This window comes from Colossoma macropomum, unplaced genomic scaffold (assembly GCF_904425465.1).
Source record: "Colossoma macropomum unplaced genomic scaffold, Colossoma_macropomum, whole genome shotgun sequence".
Taxonomy (NCBI): Eukaryota; Metazoa; Chordata; class Actinopteri; order Characiformes; family Serrasalmidae; genus Colossoma; species Colossoma macropomum.
In genome coordinates this window covers 5,517,631-5,541,767 of record NW_023494807.1, presented here as the reverse complement: position 1 = coordinate 5,541,767, position 24,137 = coordinate 5,517,631, and the positions used below count along the sequence as shown (strand labels likewise).

The window sequence follows — 24,137 nt, the reverse complement described above, 5'->3', positions numbered from 1 at the left end:
ACCACCACGTCAGTGTCACTGCAGTGCTGAGAATGATCCACCACCCAAATAGAACCTGCTCTGTGAGGGTCCATGGGGGTCCTGACCACTGAAGAACAGGGTAAAAGGGGGCTAACAAAGTATGCAGAGAAACAGATGGACTACAGTCTGTAACTGTAGAACTACAAAGTGCACCTATATAGTAAGTGGAGCTGATAAAATGGACATTGAGTGTAGAAACAAGGAGAAGCCTGATGGCACTATTATATGTTGAAATTTCACAATAAATGGACCAATGAAAATGCTCCAAAAATAGTTGGATTCGTTTGTTTTCATTAGCTTCCATTCAAAGTTAAGAATGTGTTTGCTTCTCCTGTAAAGTTACCATTTAGGAGATATTTTGTCCTGAAAGTGACAGAATCATGCAGCCCTAATTCTAATGCCAGAATAATTTATAATGGTTATTGAATAATAAATACTGAGATTACTAACTGAATAATAAGCCTGCAATTTAAATGTTACTTCACTAAACTATTTTCCAACTACTTAGCATCACTAATTAAAGGCTACATGTTGTTAACCAATCTATGTAGTTGTATAGGAAGTTCTGCATTCAGGTCAGATCCTCCAACGTTTAGCTTCTTGCCTTACGGTTGTTAAAGTAGCTTCTCCTCTAGTAGCTGTGCACTGTTGAAATCTGTTGTTAGGGCATGTAGTGAAAGAGGAAGCTGACAGTTTTTCTGAGATGTGTGGCTGCTGAATCTAGTTAGAGCTTCTCTGGGGATCTCACACCACTTCTGTCTTTCAGATCATCACTCTCAAAGCAGCCTATATGTGTCTGTATAGGCGTATGCAAAAGTTTGGGCACCCCAGTCAATTTACATGTTCTGTTGATTTTGTGAGAGAAGTTACACATCTTCTGCAGAGGACACATATGTTGTGTACAATTACTGTTTATTTACTAAATTCTACTGAAGTTTTGCACCTTTTTTGGCACATTTTGCATTTTTGTATAAAATGTTTTTTTTTCAGTGTCTTAAACTCCACAAATAAATATTTAATAGAGTATAAAATAAATTCTATTAGTATATTGCCATATTAGCAGAAACATGCCATATTTCACTCAGAAAATCAACAAAACGTCATTTGACTGGGAGCGTTTAAACCTTTGCATACAACTGTATGCAAGATCAACAATGTGAATGTTTTTACTCAGTGAGGATAAAAACATGGCATAAAATGCCAAAATGCCTAAAATAAGCTGGGTTTCCACATATTTTTATGTATATTTTAACATATCGAATAAAAGTGACTTGGTGGAAACAGCAAATATCAAAAAAAGTTTAATTCGACAGCTGAATGGAAAGCTGGGTCTTGATATTAAACCGCATTTTACATTAAACTCTTTTATTTCAAAGAAATGAAATCAGTTTGTGCAAATAAAAAGAAACTGACTTGTCTAAAATTGGTGCCATTTGTTTTTGCTGAATCTGTTTTTTATGTATGGTTTGTATTTATGGTTTATTATGCTTTTATTTCTTTTAGGTTGAGTAATGTAGTCTAAATTAATTGCAAATGATATTGATGTCATTGACACTGTCAGTTAGCCCAAGAACTTGTTATCCTTATTTGTTAAAATGACCGCTTTTAACAGTGCTGCTTTAAGCTTTAAGAAAAAAAAAGGTCCTACAGAGCCACCATGACCATCAGTGATACTGTAATTACAATATATTACAAATGTCTGATAATAAATGAAAACCTTAACAGAAACAAACATATGAACAGTAAACAGTCGTGTAAAAGGCCCAGATCTACATAAAAGGAAAACTCAGTCTAGTATGGCTTTACCCATATGATCAAGCAGCAGGCTGTGTCTGCCAGTCCCTCGGCCACGGCTCTGAGAGACCCTCAGAAAGAATGTCGTCCACGGTCGTGGGCCTGGGAGTTTTTACAGAGAGATTTAAATGCAATTTCCACTGTACAAGAGATTATCTTCAATTGAGGAAAGTTCCAGTCAGACAGAGATTGTCCCACCACATTTAGCCCACATGCTGAGTTCTGAAAAGCTGTAGTGCTAATTTGTTAACAAGTCCAACTGTCAGGAAGTTAGCTGCCCACATAGGTGACCACCATGACAGGTCAGGGACATCTGGCCTCAATAAAGAGCAGCTAAATGCTGAACTTTTCTGTATATAGAACACTTCTCCTGGAACAATGTGCTTTGTATAGAAGGGTCAAAGGTTGGTTGGCAATGCCAGCGTTGTACAAGAGAGGGCCAAAACACATTCTGTTCGGTGTAGGCTGCTGCTATAGAGCGTAAAAAGAGGTTTTATAAAAAGGTTCAGTGCCAGTTGTTGAAATCATTGGTGTGCTTACTTTTTACACCCCAGGGAACTGCATGCCTGCTTGTATTCACTGCATTTAAATACTGAACCATCCTTCTGTGCAACAAGGGAGGGTTGTCTTTAAATCAGTTTAAGGTGGGGCATTTCCACTTAGATCGTGACAGTGATGGAGAACTGTAAATCTCTGATCTCATAATGATTCAATTGTAATTTTTAGGAAATGAAATGAAAATGAAATCAGAAATTTACAATCGAATTTCATGATCCGATCAGTTTATTTTGGTACAGTAACACAATTGTAATACACAATTATGACTGGAATAACTGTTTACAAAGTAGAGGAATGCAGACAGTTAAAACAAGACACTATTTAGTTATTTTTTATTTGTTTGTTTGTTGGTTTGTCTGTGAAAGTGGGCCCAAACATTTTATTTTTGGCCAAAAAGTGAACCCATCGTTTATTGAGTGTTATCATAATCAATTACACAGTTGATTCAAACGTTTCAAACCTGACTCGGTTGAATCGCCACCTTCAGGTTGGTGCAGTGTGGGCTTTATCTGTCTTGTCTTTTGCAGAAATGGAGAGTGCCTTACCCGAAAAGAGTCGTGTTGAAGGTGGAATTGGTCCTGACAGTAGCAAATCCTTTCAGCAGACCGAGGAACCCTCCAAAAAACCTCGACAGCCTGTGGAAGGTAGGATTTCACATTTGTCCACACTACATGTCTTGTTATGTCTGTTTGTATCTCATCTTGCTGTTTACTTGATCAGATATGAGGATGATCTTTTAGAGTCAGTTTCCCAGACCCAGATTAAGCCAAAGCTCAGACTAAATGGGATTTTCAACAGTGAAACTGCATTTCAGTACAAGTCTTGGCCTAAATCACATGCGTTTAGCTGGACCTTAATAGCCCATAAAGCCTCTGCTGAACAATGTTATTTCCTTTTTTTTAGGAGTGTTTTTTTCTCTTTTTATTTATCCTGCAGAAAAGCTAAAGAATGAAATGGACCATGCTGGAGTATTACAACAAGAAAACGGAACTGAGGAAGAAAAGGAGAAGGAGGGAGATGAGCAGGAGATGGAGGAAGGTGGAGAGGAAGGAGATGAGTCCTGTGCCAATTCCATGATGTGTACTGAAACCAAAACTGGCCAAGTGAATGGAGGAGCAGAGCCGGTTACCTCAAATGCATCCCTCAAAACCCCCAGCAAGTCACCCTCTGCCAATCGCACTGGGAGGAGAAATCAGGTACTTGAAGCATTTTTGAGTGTTAAGGTGTTTGAAGTACTTTGCGTGCTGTAAAAATACACAAAATCATATCCCTGTTTGCTCATCATCTCGTTTATTTGTTGCCTTATTCTGAAAGTGGATCTAGTTTCAACTTGTTCCCCAACATTAGTCCCCTGTCTATAGTTTTGTTGGTGCGACCGTACCTGAAACTCGATATTAGTAAATGGTAATCTGAGACAACTGTTAGCATAACCGCTACACGTCAGTGTTCATATAATGTTCTTACAGTAGATGCAACAGTTTCAAAAACAGGTCCACTTTTATTTTTATTTATGTCTGACTTTCTCTGGCATAATAGGTTCCTTTTAGAAATATTTAGGTACTATCTGTGGATTGACTACACTAAAATGAACAATTTCCGTGTTTAATCTGAGAGATTGTGGGCCAGATTTATAAAACTGTGTGATAACAGCACCGCATCACAGGAAATGTGTGGCACCGTAGATCTATTCCTAAAGTCATCCTGGCAGTAATTAGCACACCGTTGCTGTGTCGTAGGCAATATCCACATGTAAATGTGGTCATGCATATTAAAGACCAACACCGAATTAATCTCCAGTTGGCTGTCTAAAGAAACGAGAACAAAGAAACAAAAAAATAAAGAAAACCAAAATTCTGAAATTTTAAGAGAAATAGTGCTGACAGATAATAGTGAGTTGTTGGGTAAAGGTGCTTTTAATATTTTTATATAAACACACACACACACACACATCAATAAGTGTGAAATTAATATACGTCACATTGTATATCAAATTTTAACACTTTTAATTGTAGGAATTACATTTATGTTAGTAAAATTGCAGTGAAAATTTTACTAACATGAATTAGTTTAAAGTTAAAGTTTAACATGTGGTCATTTATTTTCCCCCCACATAGCTAAAAATTAAATGGACATGCTGAAAGTCTGATAACTATGGCATGCCAAGTCATTTTAGCTTTTATTTGTTCTTTTTTTTATTCCAGGAATTAAATTTACACACGTGGAAGATTTCCGCGTGTAAATGTTTAATACTTGATATCAGAAATTCTATTTGCACATGCAGAAAATTAAAATACCTCAAGTAAATATTACATTTCAAATTTCTGTTTTGACTGTAGTAATGAACTTTTTTTAATAAAAATATCATTTTCTCATGTGTAAATGAAATTCCTTTGTAAAATCCATCATAAATTGAAAAACGACATTGAAAATCGTTTGCAGTTAAATGAATTCTCAACATGTCAAATCACTTTTCATACACAGGAGGAAAATTCATATAGCGTTAAAATAGATGTGCTTCAGGTTTATTTCCACTGTGGTCCTCACATGCTGGTAATCCTCTATTTTAAAAGAGCAAATGTGTTACTGTGACGCTGTTTGTTCTTAACGTCATGATAAATCTGGCGGTGCGTTTAATGAATCTGTCCCTTCCTGTTTAATTAACAGATTCATTTGCTGTTTGTTTGTTCTGACAAATACACAGACATATATGTTTTCCTGGCTTTGGGTTATGCAGGAGGGCCTGCTGAGGGTACAAGAAGAGGCTATCAGTCACCGAGGCAGTGCCGTTTGCTCTGCTGAACGAGCGGCAGCAAATGGTCCATGTTCCCTCTCAATCCCCCCTTTGTCAGCAGCCATGCGCGTCTTACGCCTCCAATTAAAGCACAGGACTGTGCTGAAACGCTCCTCTGTGGAGGAAAAAACAGGTGTTTCAACCCTCAACTCCCCACCAGCTTTCATTCAGCAGCACTAAGTATGTTTCCATACGTTAGCCGCCGTGGTGCAGGGCTGGCCTGTCCCGCTCTGTTATTGATGCTTTCTCCCAGCTGGAGCCGCTGCTTTCCTGGAGACAGATGCAGAGCACTTGTTGTTGCAGCGCGCGACTGTTTCCACAAGGACTCAGAACACAGCGTCTTTATCAGTGGGGTCCACTCAGTCTGCCCTCAGTGTCTGTTTCACCTATTGAATTTCACACCAGGGGTTAAACTGGGCTTTCTATGGACTCAGGCCAAGACGGTCTTCTCGTGAAGTCCAGAAAATGAAGGTTAAAGTCAGTCAGCTGATGCTGATGGACACACAGTCCATCTCATGCTCTCACACATTAATCAATACAGCCATAATAATTTATGTAAAAATACCAAATGTTTAAAATATCACAAGTGTCCAGCGTAGGGTTCTCCTTTAGCAGCTGTAGCCAGTCAGCAGCCTGTCCATGTTGTCCACCCACACACACACACATATATACAAACAAATACACACACAGACACACACACTAACAGCAGGCCATGTAGGAGGAGTGAAGGACACAGCACCTCCACACTTTTACTCCCTGCGGGTTCAGCCCAACACCACGTGTAATATAAATGTGCGGGGGGTAAACAGTGCGAAGTCACTGAAAATGGGTTATTTGATATGTTCTTCACCGAAAATGAGCAAAGGCCAAGAAACCTGGGGTTGAAATAATAATAAATTACATCATTTTTTCTTTTGGTAAACATTGAAAATGAGTCCACAGACCCCCAACACCACACAGGGGTTAAAAAGGTAAAAGGTAAAAATACACATTAAAATCAACAATTAATGAATCATGATTTAGAATCAACAGAACATTAAAATATTGTAGTACTTAATTTTTTTTGACAAAATCTTTTTTTTTTCTTCGGCTTTTCTGCCAAACCGTCAGAGTCTGACTCCATATTTGTTTCTGAATGCCTGTTTTTCATGCTCCAAGCAAATTCTGAAGGATAAAATTATGCCTTGCCCATTTCCCGCTGCAGTAGCCTGTTTTCTCTCGTAAATATGTCATATTAAGGAAGAAAATGCATACTGATTTTTGTTTTACGATCACTTTAAGTTGTTCTCTTGGTTATATTTGAGGCTTGGATCAGCCTTATTAGAGAGGCAGAAATTTTAAATTGTGCTGTTTTCTGGCTACGTGGCTGGACATCCTTGTTTTATGAAGCCCCAAACAGGTCTGCAGCATCGTACTCAAATCATTACCATCTAAACATCTGAAGGAATATCTCACCTTCTGCATAAGGAAGATAACATTATATCACTTGTCATGTATTGAATTGCCTCAACTGATGTTGCAACAGCATACTTGTCAAGTCTCTTGAGCTTCCATATAACACAGCAGTCTTGAATTGATGTGGATTTAGATGTTATATATTTAATGATTATGTAATGATATATTTACATTATTAGTGTTTATATTCTACATCATTTGAAGATACGCAGTTTGGTCAAGTCCTTCAGATTCTAAATGGTGTAATACAGAGACTGACTGGACTGATGGTGCTGCAGTGGTCACCTGTTGCTGTCAGTCTGAGGCGGATGCTTGCATCAGTCTTTCACATCTCACTTCACTGGCCTCTGCCAGCCTGTTGCCTGTATTTTGAGGTTGGGGGATTTGTTGTGCTGAACGTTCTGACTCTAACAGATAATTTATCTCTTTGTCACAGGAAGTGAAAGAACGCTCAACATTCATCTGTCCCCTGTGTGAAAAGAACTGCATGACCCAGCACCAGCTCACTATGCATATAAGACAGGTAGATGCCGCAAGTCACCATGAAACGAAAGCTCCAGATCATTGTTTGGAGATGACTCACTGCAGAATTTTGCAGGTTATGACTAAAGTGCTGTTGAAGCTGGGATATTTATACTAGAGATGGAACAAATACCAGTTTTTATATTCTGATGTTGATATTGATACCTTGAGTATCAGCTGATACCTATCTAAAATTTGTCAAAAACTATGTTAAAAGCTTTAAAATGATCTGTTTTTTAAGAAGTGCACAGCTAACAGCATGACGTCACAGAATGTGGGTGGTGGGAAGTTCTGGCCGGATTTGTTTCACGATTTGATTGGATTCTAATATTCAGTCCTGCGTTTTCTGCTCAAATCAGCCTTTATCAGAGACGATTCTATAATCAGTAGAGATCCGACTATAAAGTCAAATCCCTGTATGTTTTAATATCATGTCATTTAAGAACAGTAACAACATTATGAGCAGGTTTTGTTATTCTATTAGCATGAGGTGGAACAGGACTATAAACATCGCGAAAGATTCAGTAATTAATTTGGAAGAACTAATCCAGTATATTGGTCGGAATGTCCCGTCTTGCCTTGTATCCCAGGCTCAAAAATGGCACATATATTGTAGCACAAAGACAATGCGAGATTTGTAAACTTACCTGTCTTTGTCTGGCTTGTCTTTAGCACAACACGGAGACCGGAGGTACTGACCACTCCTGCAGCATCTGTGGAAAGGCCCTGAGCTCGGCCAGCTCTCTGGACCGCCACATGCTTGTACACAGCGGAGAGAGACCCTACAAATGCTCAGTGTGCGGCCAGAGCTTCACCACCAACGGCAACATGCACAGGTACTGCACTTACTCTCATGCTGCTCAGCTGCCTCCATGTCTGTGTGGGTCGATATGCATCTCTATCCTCAGTGAGGGCAGTTTCAGTGTGGTGGTTTTGTGTTTTGTATGATTGGAACTGAAACTTCAGGCTGTTATCTAAAGGAGCTAACAGAGCTAAGAGCTTGTGTGGCCCGTTCAGTATGATGGTTGTTTCCCACAGGAGCAGTGTGGTGTGAAATATCGTTACAAGTCATTTAATACTGATACTGTTTTGATTTGAGTTAGGTTGCATTGAAATTGAGTTAGGAGCTAAAAAGTGAGGCTTAACTGAATAAATTTTGCATCTTCCTTATGTGCTCAATTAGAAATGTATTTACCCAAGATAAATTGAATTGTTAAATTAAGTAGGAATTTTTGAGTTAATTTAGCAGGTTTTGCCATTTTATCTAAAGATATGTCAGCTAAGCAAAGACAGTGAAGCACTGCTTTCTGCTGTTGTGTGAAGTTGTTGCTTAGTGACTTTGCTTTCCATGGCTATGGCGTTAACACAAATTTCCAGATTTATTTCCGGAACACAGATTTATTTCCAGCTGCTTTAGCCTTTCCTTCAGCGAGATTCTTACAGATGCTGAAAGTCTTTATTCTTAAACATTTTTAAGCAACAAGATGTGTAGTTTTCAAAAAATAATCCAGAATAGTTTTCTGGGACAAGTGGAAGCATAGCCTAAATTAAGAAAGCTTAACAGTTTAGCATCATAAAATCTTTACACCTGAATTGACAACAGTTTTTCATCTTGTGGATAACCAGACTCAGATCATGCTGCTGCAAGGATTTCTGTTTATTCCCCACTGGGTCATTTTGGCCAGGCATAATATCATCTGGTATCATTTTATATTTACATGTTAGATTTTAATTTATAGTTTCCAGTCCATTAGTTTTAGTTAAGCAATGTTTTACCAGCATATGATTCAGGTCTCATTATTTCTCTTTATAAATTAGAAAATGTGTTATAACATGTTATTCACATACTTATCAGGATGATATTTTGTGTTCGGATTCACCAGTTTAGCCTGCATTGTCCAGAGTCAGCATTGCATTGTTGTCATGTGGGTAAACAGAGTACTGGGTACTGAGCTGGGCGAGGTTCGAGGTTTACCAAAAGCATCTTAGCACAAAAGATGATTCTTAAATGCATCACACTGAACACTCTCTCTACAAGATAAGGTGATCTAAACACTACGATGCTTTGGAAACGTGGGCCCCGCCCAGTGGCAGGATGTTTTAAAGTTTTGCCCTGTCTTCAGGAGATCGAGAGTCGGAATCCTGGTAGTGCCACGACTGAAAAAAGGCACTAATTATCTAGCCAAACAAAAATAGGTATGAGAACATAATTTTTATAATAAATTGGCATCATTTCAAATGTTCCTTAGTGAACATCTTACTCAGGGTATGCATCTGAGAACAATCTGTTGAATTCTTCAGGGTCATACAGTTGCATGCAAAACTTTACTCTTCCACCAAAAACACATTTCTTAATTTTAATACATAATTGCTGTTTAGGTGCTGATAAAAACATTTCGGCACATATGTGTATTTTTTACCGATATGTTAATTAGAAATTACAGAAAAATGACATGATTAAGTGTGTTCTCTGTAGAGGATGTGTTAACTTTACTTTCACTACATACAAATGCATACATATGTGTTCACCAGCTTCTGTGCCTGTGTGTATAGTCTGTAGGTTGTACACACCCATGTGTTTGTGTGAGATGTTTCTGTTTGCAGCACTTCTCAGTGTGTTTATGGTTGTGTGCTCTGGTCTGTTTGTGGTGCTGACTGTGTCTATGGGATGAGCATAGAGGCCTTCTCTGTGCGGCTGAAACATGCAGGCATTCCAGATGGGGGTGGGAGAAGAAAGACAGTCTGAGTCTGTGTGTAAATGGCTGAAAAAGAGAGGGGGGGGGGTGAAGCTGGTAAAGAGATGTCCGTTTGGACACTGCGCTTAGGCCTTCTACTGCACAGATATAGGCAGGTCTGGATTAGGTCTGAATTTAGAGCCATGAAGCAGGTCTTCTTCAGTAGCGTAGGAGAGGGTGATATGGCGAGACGTTATCATTGTCGTTATGATTTATGTCGTAATTTCATGAATATCACTGATGAGTGCTTCAAGGACACTAGAACAAGGCATGTATCATAAATATTTAGACCAGTTACCTCAGGTTTAAAAGTTTGTAGACTCCTGCTCATCCAGCATTTCTGCTGAAATCAAGAGAGTCTCTCTTTTGCTGCAGTAACAGCCTCTACTCTTCTGGGAAGGCTTTACATTAGATTTTGGAACATTGCTGTGAGGATTTGGTTGCATTCGGCAACAAGAGCATTAGTGAGGTCAGGTACTGATGTTGGATGATTAGTTCTGCATCACTCCGGCTCATCCCAAAGGTCCTGGATAGAGCTCTGACACTGCAGAGAATGTAGTTCTTATGCTCTTCAGTCCAGTGCTGGGGGCCTTCATACCACTTAGCCGAGGCTTGGCTTCATGCATGGCTCATGAGCGGCTGCTCCAGAGCGTCCCATCTGCGCACCTTAACATAACTAAATAGTATAATGCATAAAGCATCATAGCAACAAGTTGCTGATTGCATGTCAGCTCATAATGCCATCGTCTTTATTTTTATAATTGTTTTAATATTTTTTTTCTCTGTTCCTTATTAAATATTTTTCAATTGCATAGCCAAAATGTTCCATTACATTATTTTGCTTGTGCAAATGATCTGTCACTTTTTCACAATCAGACAAACTAAATATAGTGATAGTTAGTTATTGTGTATGGGGAAGCTTTTGCCATTTTGCCCACCCTTAGTGCAGAGTAGATGTGGGGAGTAAGAATTTATTGCCGTGCAGCAGGGCTTCTACCATTGCCTATGATGCTGTCAACCAATCAGAGTCTTACTAGTCAATACCACAGTGAAATTCTTGCAGCTCCAATTGTACTGTCATTGCGAAACTCATGGCTGCTGGAATCAAGACTATGCTGAGCATAACCTCATATTTCCCACTATGACCTGTACATCACAGCACCCTCTGCCATATAATAGAGGTATTGCAGGGGAGCACAGTGCAGCCCAGTATCCCGGTGTTCATTTGTCCTACAGTCGGTCACAAGAAATAACCGATGTCCGTGCCCATTTATCAGCTAATATTCCAAGCGCACCCAGTTAAAATTCTGCTGTTAGCTCTTTTATTTGCTCCTTTTGAGGTGAAGAGTTTGTGATCGAGGCCAGAGACCCGAGATGTGAAATGGAACAGGATTCAGGCTGTCAGGGTTGGGTCCACATATGGGCGGCCCTCACTCCATCTCTGCTATTAATATCCCTGACTGCAGAATGTAAAACAAGATTCTCAGCACTGCGCCTGCTGACATTTATCCTCCCTCTCCTAGACATGCATGTTCACTTCTGGAGGCAGAAGTGCGTTAGGCCTGTCAAGGGTCCCCAACAATGCAATTGAATTTTCACTCCACAAATTTTTTTTAAGTTTAAAAAATGTTCCTGGTTCAAAATAACACTTTTAGCATTGAATGATTGCACATGATGACAGTTTTACTAAGATTGAAGGAACGTCCACCTGGGATGCTTTAAGACATAATATTTTGGTATTATTTGTTGTGACTTTGGATGTGTTTGTTTAAATGTACCTTATGATATTATTAAGTTGTATATAAAGTTTTATCGCAGCAGTGTAATCTGTTAACTCCTAATGCATGTTGTTGCTGGCCTTGACTCAAAGACACAGGAAAAGTGCATAGGCCTCACTATACATAACTTCATTAGCGTTCAGAATTTAGTGTACTCTAACGCAGAACCAACTCTGGATCATTTCGTTATTCACTGTTTAACCCACATCTAAACTTAAGCATCAAGAGACTCATATCTGGTGGAACCTGAAAGGTGGGTTTGTTTCTGCAAACTGCCGTAGGGAGGGGGCTGCACACGTTCCAGCATGTCGTAATGCGACTCTCCCTCCACTCACTACAGTCTGGCCCCTTGGAGAGAAAGCCCTCTGCTGTCTGCATGTAGGTCATGCATTTCCTCCAGCCCACTCATTTCACTGAACGGAACGCTCCTCTCATGAGGCCGCGAGGTTTTGTAAGACTGAGGCAGCTTCATAAAGAGAAGAACATTACATTTTATTTGAAGATTTGCTAACCAGCAGCTGAGCTCATCTAACTGTATGCATAGATGTATCTTCAACACTCATTCATTTAAAAGAATAAATAGACAATAGGCCTACAGGGAACTGTTTCATCACATGAACTTGATCTGCATGCTATAGCATGCTTAGCTTGCAGTCCTTTTACCAGCGTGAGCTGTGTTCATAATCTGAGCAGGGACATTTGGTTCATCCATCTTGCATCCCTGAGACGTAATAGACTTTGTTTTGAAAGTTTTATAATTCAGCCAGCACAAAGTACAGTCCTTTGCTTGACTTCCAAAAAATGATTAGCTACTCTGCAAAGATTTACAGACTAAATAGCCAGACTTTACTTTCTCTGTTGTGACCACAAACATTGTCACTGGCTTTGTTGTTGCATTGATGTCTCAGAAGCATCCTGTGGCTGTAGGTCGTATGGTACAAAGGTGCATTTCATCACTGGTGTAATGATTCTTTGTGTCTTATTCAGATTTGAACAAGATAACTTAAGTGCCTTTCGATTTCTACAGACACATGAAAATTCATGACAAGGACCCAAATAATGTCCCTGCCTCCAGTCCTGCCTCCCCAAACAAGCGCCGTAGACCTAGTGTCAAGAGGAAGCCAAGTATAGAGGATGATGGAGAGAAAATCGATGAACCACCCGTTAAAAAGGTGCGATTCTGCAAATCCTTTGTGCTTTTTTAGTGGTGCCTTTATTTTAAATCCAGTATCACACAGTATCAGAATATTAAAGCAGTACTTTACCTCAAAACACTAATTTAACTAATTAATTGCTAAATCCACTACATAACACAAATGGACCAGTTGGTATTATTTGTCTAAATTGGGGGTTTTGTTCGGTCTTAATATACCTTCATATTAAATTCATAGCCAATCTTCCCTAATCAGGTATTGACGGTGCAGCAGTCAGAAGAAGAAGGACCTGTAAAGCGTGAGGAAGAACTGTTGCACTGTCCAATTTGCTTCAAGACATTCATCTGTAAATATGGTTTGGAGTCACACATGGAAACACATCCTGACACTGCACTCAGGTGGGAGCAAACAACATATATTCCCAACTGCAAGATAATTGTATAGATATTAGATACAGATATTGTATTTTAACAGAATTTTTTCTTGTGCTAGGTGTAACCTGTGTTGTATCACCTTCCGCACGCACCGTGGCCTTCTTCGTCATAATTCGGTTATTCATAAGCAACTGCCCACAGATCCCACTGGAAAACCTTTCATCCAGAGCAACCCTTCAATCCCCCTGGGTTTCAGCGATCTGTCCTTCATTGACTTTTCCTGCCACAAGTTTCCACAGATTGCACAGGTTGGGACTTCAAATGCGTATTTGAAACAGAAACCAGAGAGATCAGAATATTGTCATTACCCGTCTTGGTGCGTTGACCTCTGAAATGTAACTTTACAACTTCATTTTTTCAGGTTTGGTGTGAGACAAACTTGCGACGCTGCTCGAGCAAGTTTCATAGGTTTGTTTGTGAAGTCTGCAACAAGGCCTTTCCTCTTCAGGTATCTCTGGATCTACACACACCCTCGCACAAAGCTGGTGCAGATGCCTGTGCTGAACCCCAGAAGCAAGAAACTGACACTATTGCAGAAGTACCTAAAAACCCTGTTTCTGTGGCTTCCAAAGAGGAAGCTGATGCAACACCACATAAGGACCCCCATGCTGTAAACGGACAAAAAGATTTCATGGCATCCCTCGGTCTTCAGCTTTCTTCGCTTGCCGAGCCTGAACAGTCTGAGGAGGAGATGCAGCAAGAAATTTTAGACAGCATCCGTTTTATAAATGTTGAGACCCCAGCAACAGATCTACCTCAAGAGACCGGCAGCAGTCTTGGCCTCTGTCTTCTAGACCCTGTTTCTATTCAAGGCTTGAACAAGAGCACTGGACTCAGCTTCCTGTCATTGCAGCCACTTCAGGGTGGACTTGTCAACAGTAGTTTGGTTGTCCGACCGGTGAATAGTCAAACGGGAGTGGAACTGGCTGACATCCAGCAGATCCTGAAGATGGCTACCTCTCAGGTGTCTCTACCACTGCTTCCAAAAGGTCCTGGAAGCCCTCTACAGGCTGATCCCAAACAGATTACCCCTCTCAAACCCAAGCCACTGGTGACTCCTCGATCCAGCATGGGAACTTCCACAACACCTCCACCTGTTATGAATGCCCAGCAAGCTTCTTCAGGTTGCATCAGCCCTGGCTTACCACCCCCTACAGGCCAGCTTCTTCTCACTTCTAAGCAGTCATCAAACTCATCTTCGTCCTCTTCCTCTCCTACTAACTGGGAGAACACCCTTGTAGGGGCCGAGGGAACAGGGGCAACAAATTTGACGTACAACTCATCTACTGCAAATATCAAACAAGAAGAGTCTGGGGGTAAAGAGAAAGATATAAGAGTGTCGAGTGGCAAGAAGACCACCAAGACAGAATACCCTTGTCGTTTCTGTACACAGGTCTTCTCCTTCCCAGGAGGCCTCCAGGCACATATGAGGCATCACTTAGGAACCTCTCCATACCAGTGCAGCATCTGCACCTACGCTGCTCCAGACAACGCCACGTTAATCCGTCATTTACGAACGCACAGCGGTGAACGGCCGTACGTCTGCCGCCTCTGCCACTACCCTTTCACTGTCAAGGCCAACTGTGAGCGCCATTTGCGCAAGAAACACATGAAAAACACCCGAAAAGAGATTGAGAAGAACATTGAGTATGTTACCACCTCCTCTAGTGCAAGCGGTTTAACTGGTGGCACTACACTGGACCTCCTAGATTCGGCTGGTACAGGTAACACATCCTGCCGTTACTGTGGAGAGGACCTGAAGAGCTACAGGGCTCTCCAGATTCACCTGAGAACTCATAACGGCTGCCAGAAGAAGCCGTTTGAATGCCGCCAGTGTGGAGCAGCCTTCCTGGCCAAAAGGAACTGTATTCATCATTTGCTTAAGCAGCACCCAGATGTTCCTGAGAGGGAGATAGAGGAACACATAAACACTTCTGTTCCTGTCACAGCTGCCTCTTCTGTCCAGGCCAACTCTCCTGCTCCAGCCTCAAACGGGCTTTCACATGCTGTTCAGCCTCAATCTGGTAAACAGGACCATAATAGCACCTTGCTTGGAGCTGCTGATCAAGACCAGCCCTTGGATTTCTCCAGCAAGTCCTTGAAAACTGGCTCAGATATAAAACCTGAGGCAGCTGCTTCCTCTCTGTCATCATCTAATGACTGCTCCATGGAGCCCATTGACCTCTCCATTCCTAAGGACTCTGAAAGAAAGAAAGTAAAGAGAGAATCAGTTGGTACCACATCACCGCATCAGCAGGAGGTCAGGAAAGAGGCTTCTTCCTCAAGCACAGACAAGTCTTTAGTAAAGATCTCTGGTGTCCATGCATCTCTTCCACTCTCTATCCCTACCCTTGGCTCCACTCTAACAGGTGATTTAGTCAAGCTCACCACACGCCTGAAGCCACTGTTGCCCAAACCAGTTGCTGCCTCCAACACGACAGAGATGCCCCCTCTGGCCTCCATTGCCCAGATAATCTCCTCTGTGTCTGCTGCTCCGGTGCTGCTCAAAACAGGGATCAGCACTGAGAAAAGTGATGGGCTAATGGGTGGCGAAACACTAAATGACAAAAAGTGTTCCAGTGGCACTGCTAGTCCTGAGTGCTCCTCTGGCAGTGGCTCTTCAGTTCATTCTTCAAAGAGGAGAGGAAAGAAAAGGCCATTCAAGGAAGACGTATGTAGTCCTGTGTCTGTCAGTGGGATTGATCTGGAGTCCAGCGGAGAATTTCCAAGTGTGGAGAAAATGCTCGCCACTACTGATGCAAACAAATTCAGCCCGTACTTACAGCCGAGTCAGGTGGAGCCAGTGAAGGAGGAGCTGGAGAAGGAGAAACTGTCTGCCAGTGAAGAGGAGAAGGAGGGTAAAGAGGAAAAACAGAAGGTCCAGTTGCAGAGCAAAGGGAAGAAGAATGCCTATTCAAACTCGGTGCAGAAGATGAAGTGTCCCTACTGCCCTCGTGTGTTCCCTTGGACCAGTTCTTTACAGAGGCACATGCTTACACATACAGGTCAGACATTGCTCTCATAAAACTTTCATGACTTGAGGGGGAATTTTTCAGAAAGTCATTCAGATTGGCTTGGTATGAAATGGCGCATTGAAGAGTGTCATTGAGAATCTTTGACATTGGTAATAGGAACTAGTTGTGTGAAGGGTTTAACTCATCTTTCTGATATTTTTTTCTCATATTTCTGTTTGTTACTGCAGTAACAGCCCTTAGTAACTGTAAAAATTCTTTTATTTCATGCAAACCGTACCAAGACACTAATAAAACTTTGAAACCTGTTGGGTGATATAATATCCTATATCAAAACCAAGAAATGCGACTGAAAAATGCGTTTGTTTAAAAAAAGAAACTGCTGGCTTATCGTGCTTGCAGGGAGGCACTGTGTTTCATTGTGTTAGGCCGATATCATGCCTGTACGAACAAGCTGTGGGGTACATCCTCAGACTACAGCATCAGGTTTCAGACCTCAGCCTGGCCTTTGACAAAAGGCATTGGTTGTGTTCCTGTAATATCTACAATATCATAATTGCTTACTAAGTTTATTAAAGTTTCATGGCCAAATTTATTTAACAGAGGTTAAACTTCAACTCACGCTATTCCTGTCTGCTGCAGTGTTGGGTACGGTTTTAAAATTACTGGGAAAATGTGTAGATGCTTTGTGGAAATAGAAAAATATATTAAAGCAAACAAACAAATATTCCAAAACAACACCACTGCTTTGTGTTTCCAATCATGTACTTTTTTTCCCACACGTTACCCAAATATGAGGATTCTGTGGTCTGCATTTGTTGCTAGTGGTTAGGCATACATTTAAAATATTGTTTATATTTGCTTATTCCAAGATTTCCTCTGTCACTTAGTAAACAAGTTGCATATAAATAATTGAGCTGTATATTCTTTATTCTGATAAAGTGTTACATGTGCATGGCACCGTGAACATTTCTGTTGTTATTTTTCTTAGGCCAAAAGCCATTCCCGTGTCCCGAGTGTGATGCATTCTTTTCCACCAAATCCAACTGTGAGCGCCACCTTCTTCGTAAGCATGGCGTATCCAATCGCAACATGTTGCAGAACGCTGGCCCACGACTCAAACCCAAAGCTGATGAGGGGTCACAGGGAAGTACAGGTAAGACCTGCTTAGTTCTATCTACACTAAAGCCACTTTGACATTCTTGACTTGTGGAGTGCAAATTTAACTCTGCTCTGTTTGTAGATGGTGTTTCTGATACTGAGCCTGCTGTGGTTGGAGATACTGTGAGTCCTAGAAAGGATGAGGAGAGCACACCCACTGACGTTTTGAAAGAGCAACCCAAACACATAGCCACAGAACAACCAGAGTGCAAGGAGGATGTGGAAAGCTCACAGTCCGTTGAGTGTACGGATAGCAATGAGAATGATGATTCTCAGAGCAATAAGAGTCTGGATATGAACTTTGCCAGCAAGCTCATAGAATTCAAACTGTCAGGAGCTGAGCAGCAGCAGCCTGACGTTGTAGCACCTACAGTGGAACCTGAGAATCCTGCATCAGAGGAATTTCCTCACACGTGCTGTACCTGCAAAAAGACCTTCCGCCATGCGGCTACCCTGAGCCGGCACCAAAAGATTCATTTGCAGGAGACCCAGCTGGAGGATGGAGGTAAAAAAGGGAGAAATCAGCCTGCAGAGTCTACCCAACTCACCAACACCAGCACCAGCACCAGCACCTCCCCTGTAAACAAAGAGAAACCTGCCGAGAAAGAAGAAAACAGAATCGATATGGAGACTGAAACAGAAGATGAGAGGAAGGAGGGGCCGAATGAGGAGGAAGAGAATAGCTCCTCAGAGCTAAGAGGGTTGGAGGAGGAGAATGAGTCTCCAGGAGGTAAAACTGACAAGAGGAAGAAGATTTGCAACGTGTGCAGCAAACGCTTTTGGAGCCTGCAGGACTTGACCAGGCATATGCGTTCGCATACTGGTAAGAGATTAATTGATGTGCTGCCAATTAATAACTTCAGGCCAGTTTCTTAGGGCTGACCACGTATATCAAAATGTAGAGCGTTAAAGAACGCTTTTGTTTTTATAAACATTATGTTGATTTTTTTGAATCATGATTGATTTAATTTACTTTGTTGACATTGTTGCAACCCTATAAATTAGTAATGGGCAGTATGGCCATGAATTTATATCATGGTCTTACCAAAAAATAGGTTTCGCTATATATCCTGATATATATCGCCGTTGTCAGAACAAAACCTTCTATCTCCAAAATGATAACTTTACAGGAGAAGGAAAAAACTTACTTCACTTTTAATGTAGGTCAATGGAACCAGACTTTTTTTCTGGGTATTTTTTGGGCCATTTCTGTTGGTCCATTCATCATGAAATTTACTCATAATGTAAAGAGCAACAGTTGTGTCAAAAGCTGAAAAATTACAAAAAATGGAGATACAAGGTTTTGCTCTGACGTTAATGTAACTCCTGCACCAATTAAGGTGGTGTGATCTGAGAAAAAAATGTAACCAGTATAATGGTCGACTACTGCTGCTATATATATGTATTCATACGCTGTTAGTGCTGCTGCAAAATCAAGGGGTCAGAGGGCAGCAGTGGGAGAAAAGTCCTACCACTTTTTTAAATTACACAAGATCATTTTGGCTGAAAGAAACACTAATCTGCCCTTCCTCTGTGTTCCAAATGCAATCATTATCAGCACATATTTACTGTACTATGATCATTTATTGATTTACACCAGAGCAGTTATTTATACTCCTTCTTATTTCTGATCCAGCACATCTATCATTCTCAAGGTATTTTGCTATTATATTTTAAGGATCTTGCAGATCAGTGACTGTCATTGTAATAGGCAATAAAATCTATACTGAATGTTTCAGACAATACATAACATTATTATTCCTGTTAATAATATTGTATATTAGTACTGACATTTAAAGCATTACTCATTATAATAATATGATAAGTGATTGCAGGAGTACTTTAATTAACCTAGCTTTGTAATCAGGAGGTTTTAAAAGGCTCTAGCCTACTGGTGTTGGTCTTGCGCCCAACTTGTCAGACCATATTTGCACCTCTGGCTCTCAAAGAACAGCCACACAAACACAGTGTAATTTTTATGTAGTGCCTTTTGCTGTTTAACATCTGCTGTCCTTCTCTTTTCTGCAGGAGAAAGGCCTTACAAGTGCCAAACATGTGAACGGACCTTCACGCTGAAGCACAGCCTGGTCAGGCATCAGCGTATCCACCAGAAGACGCCAGATAGCAGAGGGGCCGAGGATGCAGACGACCCTGAAGAGGCCGACGGAGAAAGAGACGCCAGTGCTGCAGATGGAGACGAGCTTCAGTGTTCTTCTGGAAGTGAAAGCGAGACAGCTGGTCCTACTGATAATGAGGTTGAGAGTAATGGGGCAGCGCCTCAGGCAGACGAGGGTGAAGGACAAGCGGCCGAGGAATCCACAGAAAAACACCAGGCGGTGGACGACGATGTTGGCGTCGAGGAAGAGAAAGATTCCACAGCAGAGCCTCCCAAAGAGTCTCAAACAAAGGAGCCTCAAGAAGGGGAATCTAATGCAATGGAACCTCACAAGGATGCCTCTGTGGACCCCCACCCACCTGGCAACCCGAAAGCCAAAGAGATGGGTGATTCCAGTCTTACGGATAACCAGTGAGCTGCGGACAAACCTGTTCCGTAAGGAGGCCGAGCAGACGTGTATTCTGTGCCATACTTCAGTGACCTTCCACAAACACTAAAAGACGACTGGCATCCACCAATAACTGCTTCATGCAGCTGCAACATGCGTAAAATATCCAAAACTGGAGACGACTCAATGATTTTTCTCTCAATGCCTTAATGATTTTTTTTTCAGAGATTTGGATCAATATGACTATAACTGGACAGTATAATTTTTAATCAAATGTATAAGATTGTTTTTTTAATTAATCATATATAAGTCTTTATATCAGATTAGTACGTTTTTGTATGATAAGCCGACAGTTTATATTAGCACCATTTATAATGTATTATTCTTAAGTAAATTCCAGTTTGTTTTTAGTCTTTTTTGCTCAAATGGCATTCTACAGATGAAGTGCCTGAGACCTTTTCTCTTTGGAATTCTGAGACTAGGCTTCTTTAGGTTTTTGGAGGACTTGTTGTGTAACTCAGTGGCCTTATGTTTTCAGTTGGGGTGATCATTGGTCAGTTGTTTATTGGCAATATTTGCCTGTTGTGTACATTTTCTTCTCTTTTGAACGTCACTGATTTATGATGCTCTCCGGAGTGATCATAGCCGGCAGTTGAGACAGCTCCCCCTGGTGGTTTGGGGTGTAAAGCCTGACATTAAGATACTGACCATGGGCAAAAGCTTGTACTGTACTACGCTTAAAGAATTCCACTGACATTTAAAAAGTTCTGCATAATTAAATGGTTAAGATGTGAACAAAGTTATTCAGAGTGATTTGATGTGAAATTTTCCATTTTAGAGAAACTTAGCAAGTGGTCGCAAGAACTGCTCACAGTGGTGGTGATAGGAACCAGACGTCCTATCACCACCACTGAGAACAATTCTGTCGATCAGTCGCCTGAAAGCTAGTCTTGTGATCAATGCGATGAAAGCGCTTAATGTGCCTGAAAGCTATGTTACAGAATGTCATCACATGAACTCTGCCCCAGGCCTAAAACATTGTTTTAAAATAATTTTGACCTAAAACATAACTTTTAAAAGCAGATGAGTACATGCCTTAGGTTTTAAGGCAAAGTAGTCCCCAAAGAAAATGTGTTTTTTCTCTAAAAACTCAGAAGACACATTTATGGACACATTTAGGTTCACTGGTCATTTTGGACAGTAAATGAAATGGCTACATTTGCACTGTAGACATTGTGACCTCTGGTTCCTATCACCACCACTGTGAAGAAATACAAGTTTGTGAGTTTCTCCACAATGAATCATTTTGCACCAGAACACTCTGAATGACATCGTTTACAATGACAAAATTATGAAGACGTTGTCCATTGGATCTTCTGTTCCACTGATGTATTCGGTCCAAGTGGTGCATTGAAGCTGTACAGGCTGAATCCACTGTAGTTGACCACAGTCTCTCCCACCAAGTAGATGTCTAGATGTCCACTGTATGAAATTGCCATCAGTAGACCACACAAGCTTTTGCCCACAGCCGCCGTGTCTTTGCTTTCCACACTTTGTATTTAATTCCAATGTGAAACAAAGTGCTTTTTTACATTTCAGTGATGTTTGTGGGTTTTATACTTGAAATCGCCCTGCTGTCGTTTGCCTTGCCTACTACAACAATGCTGTTCGCACTGCCGCCTATACTTCACCAGTTAGTACCTCAACAGTTAGCGAATCTAACCTCGTAGACTTCCCTCAGTTCAACAGAGGTTTTCTCTAAGGCCTTATAAGATGTGACCGAACACGCTTCACCCCAATCAACGATGGAATGCTGTATCTCAGAGCCAAACGCAACTATGCAACGTTACAGATGAGCGATAACCCCATCGGAGAGAGTATCACAGTTAGTCTCGATTTGCGAAAGGTCTTTAAACTCCAGCTCTGACAAGGTTTTCACAGATTTTGTCTGGTTTTCTCCAGCTGGGGTTCAAGGAAACACAACAAATGGACACGTCACTATATTTGCGGAAACAAATCATTATTATTATTATGAGAAATGTGTGCTTGCTTATGGTTCGTCATGTGTACGCGCAGTTCTATCAGCAATAGAGAACACACTGAATATTTTATGTATTTATTGATGATCCTGGGGAGAGTGGTCCGAGCTCACGCGAGAAGCCATGTGGACTCCCGTATGTTGCTACAAGGAGAATCAAAAAAAAAAAGATGACCGTAGCACTGAACAATCTTGAAGTTCTTTATATTATCGCTTATTTTATGGATCGTAATTCTGATGCCTGAGCTGTTTGCCATAAATTACGTTTTGTTATTGTCTTCTTTGTTTGCATTAACGCAGCCCCCACAACACACATGTGCATTAACAAAATACATTATCGTGTCTGAACCTTGAGCGGTTTCATTCGAGTTTGATTTAGTAGTAGAGTAGTGATTTTTTTTTTTTGCATGTCTAATTTGGTGGTTACCAATTCTTCTCTTTCTCAGGGCCTTTTTCAAATTATGCATATGCTTTGTGGGTGGAGTATTTGTTCTCATTTCTACAGCGAGCAAAGCAATCACTACAGTTACTACATGCATATGAATGTGAATTTCTTCAGGAAACCAACTGCCTTTGGCTTCATCTCAATGCTGTACATCCTCTTTTTCATCCTCTGTAATACTGCATGTTTTAACCGTTCAGCTGTTTCTGTTTTATCACTGTCAGATGACTGCAAAGGGATTGCACATGTTTCTCATGTATTTGTTCAGTTTTAGAAAGCTAGTGTTTTTTTTCCCCAGCCCTGTTATTTGATTAAATCATTCAAACAATAAATATACACTAAGAAAGAGTGAGAAATTGAAGACAGCTCAGTTTTTTTTTTCATTTTAAAGTGTTATACATTTAGGTCTGTACAAGAGTGTGAAACGAAGTGCATGGCCATTGCTTTCCCATAATGAGTCTGTTGGGCCTGAATGAGGCGCAGAACCCACAGTGTCCAGGTTGTAGAGGACGGCTACTATATATTAATTACGAAGAACATGCATACAAATGAATAATAAATAGAAAATATTGGTTTCTAAAAAATACATGTTGAAATTGTCAGTCCAGATTTTTCAAAATTTCTGCATAGTTAATAGTTCAGAAGTAAACAGAGTCATTCAGAGTGGTTTGATGAGAAATAGTTCATTGTAGAGAAACTTACAGACTCTTTACAGTGGTGGTGATAGGAACCAGGGGTCACCATGTCTACAACTCAAATATAGCCATTTTATTTACTATCCCAAACCACCGGTGAACCTACACGTGTCTTTTGAGTTTTATATGTCATGTTGATGATGGTAGAATAGTGGTAAATATGAAAGTGTACATTTTACTTGGTACTGTTGTGCCTTATAACACCCTGCCTGTATGTCTCAAATGGATTTACAAACACATTTTAGCCAAAAGACCATCAAAATTACCGTAAAACGGTCTCAGGCGTCAGGCAGTGTATTAGTAACCATTTATTTAATAGCTTTCTGTGAGGCAGCTTTTATGGGCATTAAACTCTTCGGACGTCTGGTTCCTATCACCACCTCTGTAAACAAGTTTCTTGAGAATGGATGATTTCACATCAGACCACTCTGATTGACTTACCTGAATTCAATTATGCAGAAATTCAAGAAAATCATTAACTTGGTTTTAAGTACACTAGATGATTTACACCAGCAATCCAGAGAATGTGGTTCCACTGCTCCACAGCTCAATGCTGGTGGACTGTAAACCTTTAAAACCACAGCTCCAATTACCATATAAGAGCACTTTGTAGTTCTACAACTACAGACTGTAGTCCATCTGTTTCTCTGTATACTTTCTTACCCCCTTTTGCCCTGTTCTTCAATGGGTGTAATGTTTTTCTGCCAAGGTTAATAATTTGAAACTATTTTCTAAGCACAAATATGTTGTTGCTGTCAGAGCAAAGACTTGTATCCTCAAAATACTAAGTTTACATGAGAAGAAAAATATATCATATTTAATTAACATTTATAATAATATAATAATTATAATATAATAATAATGGATTTATATAATAATTATGTAATATTAATTATTATATAATATTACATAAATATTATTATATAATAATATTTATATAATATTTACTATTTTTTCAGATAATTTTGGACCATTTCTGTTGGTCAATCTGCCATGATAGGTTAAGCACAGTTGACCGTTTTAAAGTGAATCCACCGAAATGGAGAAAACAGCAACAACACGTTGTTCATCATAAATACACAG

At 40.5% G+C, this 24,137-nt stretch overlaps 1 protein-coding gene across 3 annotated transcripts in view; it reads left to right on the top strand.

Moving 5' to 3' along the window:
- Nucleotides 1–22,720, top strand: part of rreb1b (ras responsive element binding protein 1b) — a 58,732-nt gene extending 36,012 nt beyond the window's left edge. For all 3 annotated transcript variants that reach the window (XM_036556634.1, XM_036556635.1, XM_036556636.1), the window contains exons 3-13: nucleotides 2,901–3,017; nucleotides 3,310–3,569; nucleotides 7,056–7,142; nucleotides 7,814–7,977; nucleotides 12,682–12,826; nucleotides 13,064–13,206; nucleotides 13,301–13,490; nucleotides 13,604–16,247; nucleotides 17,206–17,370; nucleotides 17,458–18,198; nucleotides 19,404–22,720. In XM_036556634.1, coding sequence (XP_036412527.1) covers nucleotides 2,903–3,017; nucleotides 3,310–3,569; nucleotides 7,056–7,142; nucleotides 7,814–7,977; nucleotides 12,682–12,826; nucleotides 13,064–13,206; nucleotides 13,301–13,490; nucleotides 13,604–16,247; nucleotides 17,206–17,370; nucleotides 17,458–18,198; nucleotides 19,404–19,906 — 5,157 coding nt within the window. In that variant the 5' untranslated portion in view covers nucleotides 2,901–2,902 and the 3' untranslated portion in view covers nucleotides 19,907–22,720. The remainder of the gene's footprint in view (nucleotides 1–2,900; nucleotides 3,018–3,309; nucleotides 3,570–7,055; nucleotides 7,143–7,813; nucleotides 7,978–12,681; nucleotides 12,827–13,063; nucleotides 13,207–13,300; nucleotides 13,491–13,603; nucleotides 16,248–17,205; nucleotides 17,371–17,457; nucleotides 18,199–19,403) is intronic.
- Nucleotides 22,721–24,137: the final 1,417 nt, after the last annotated feature.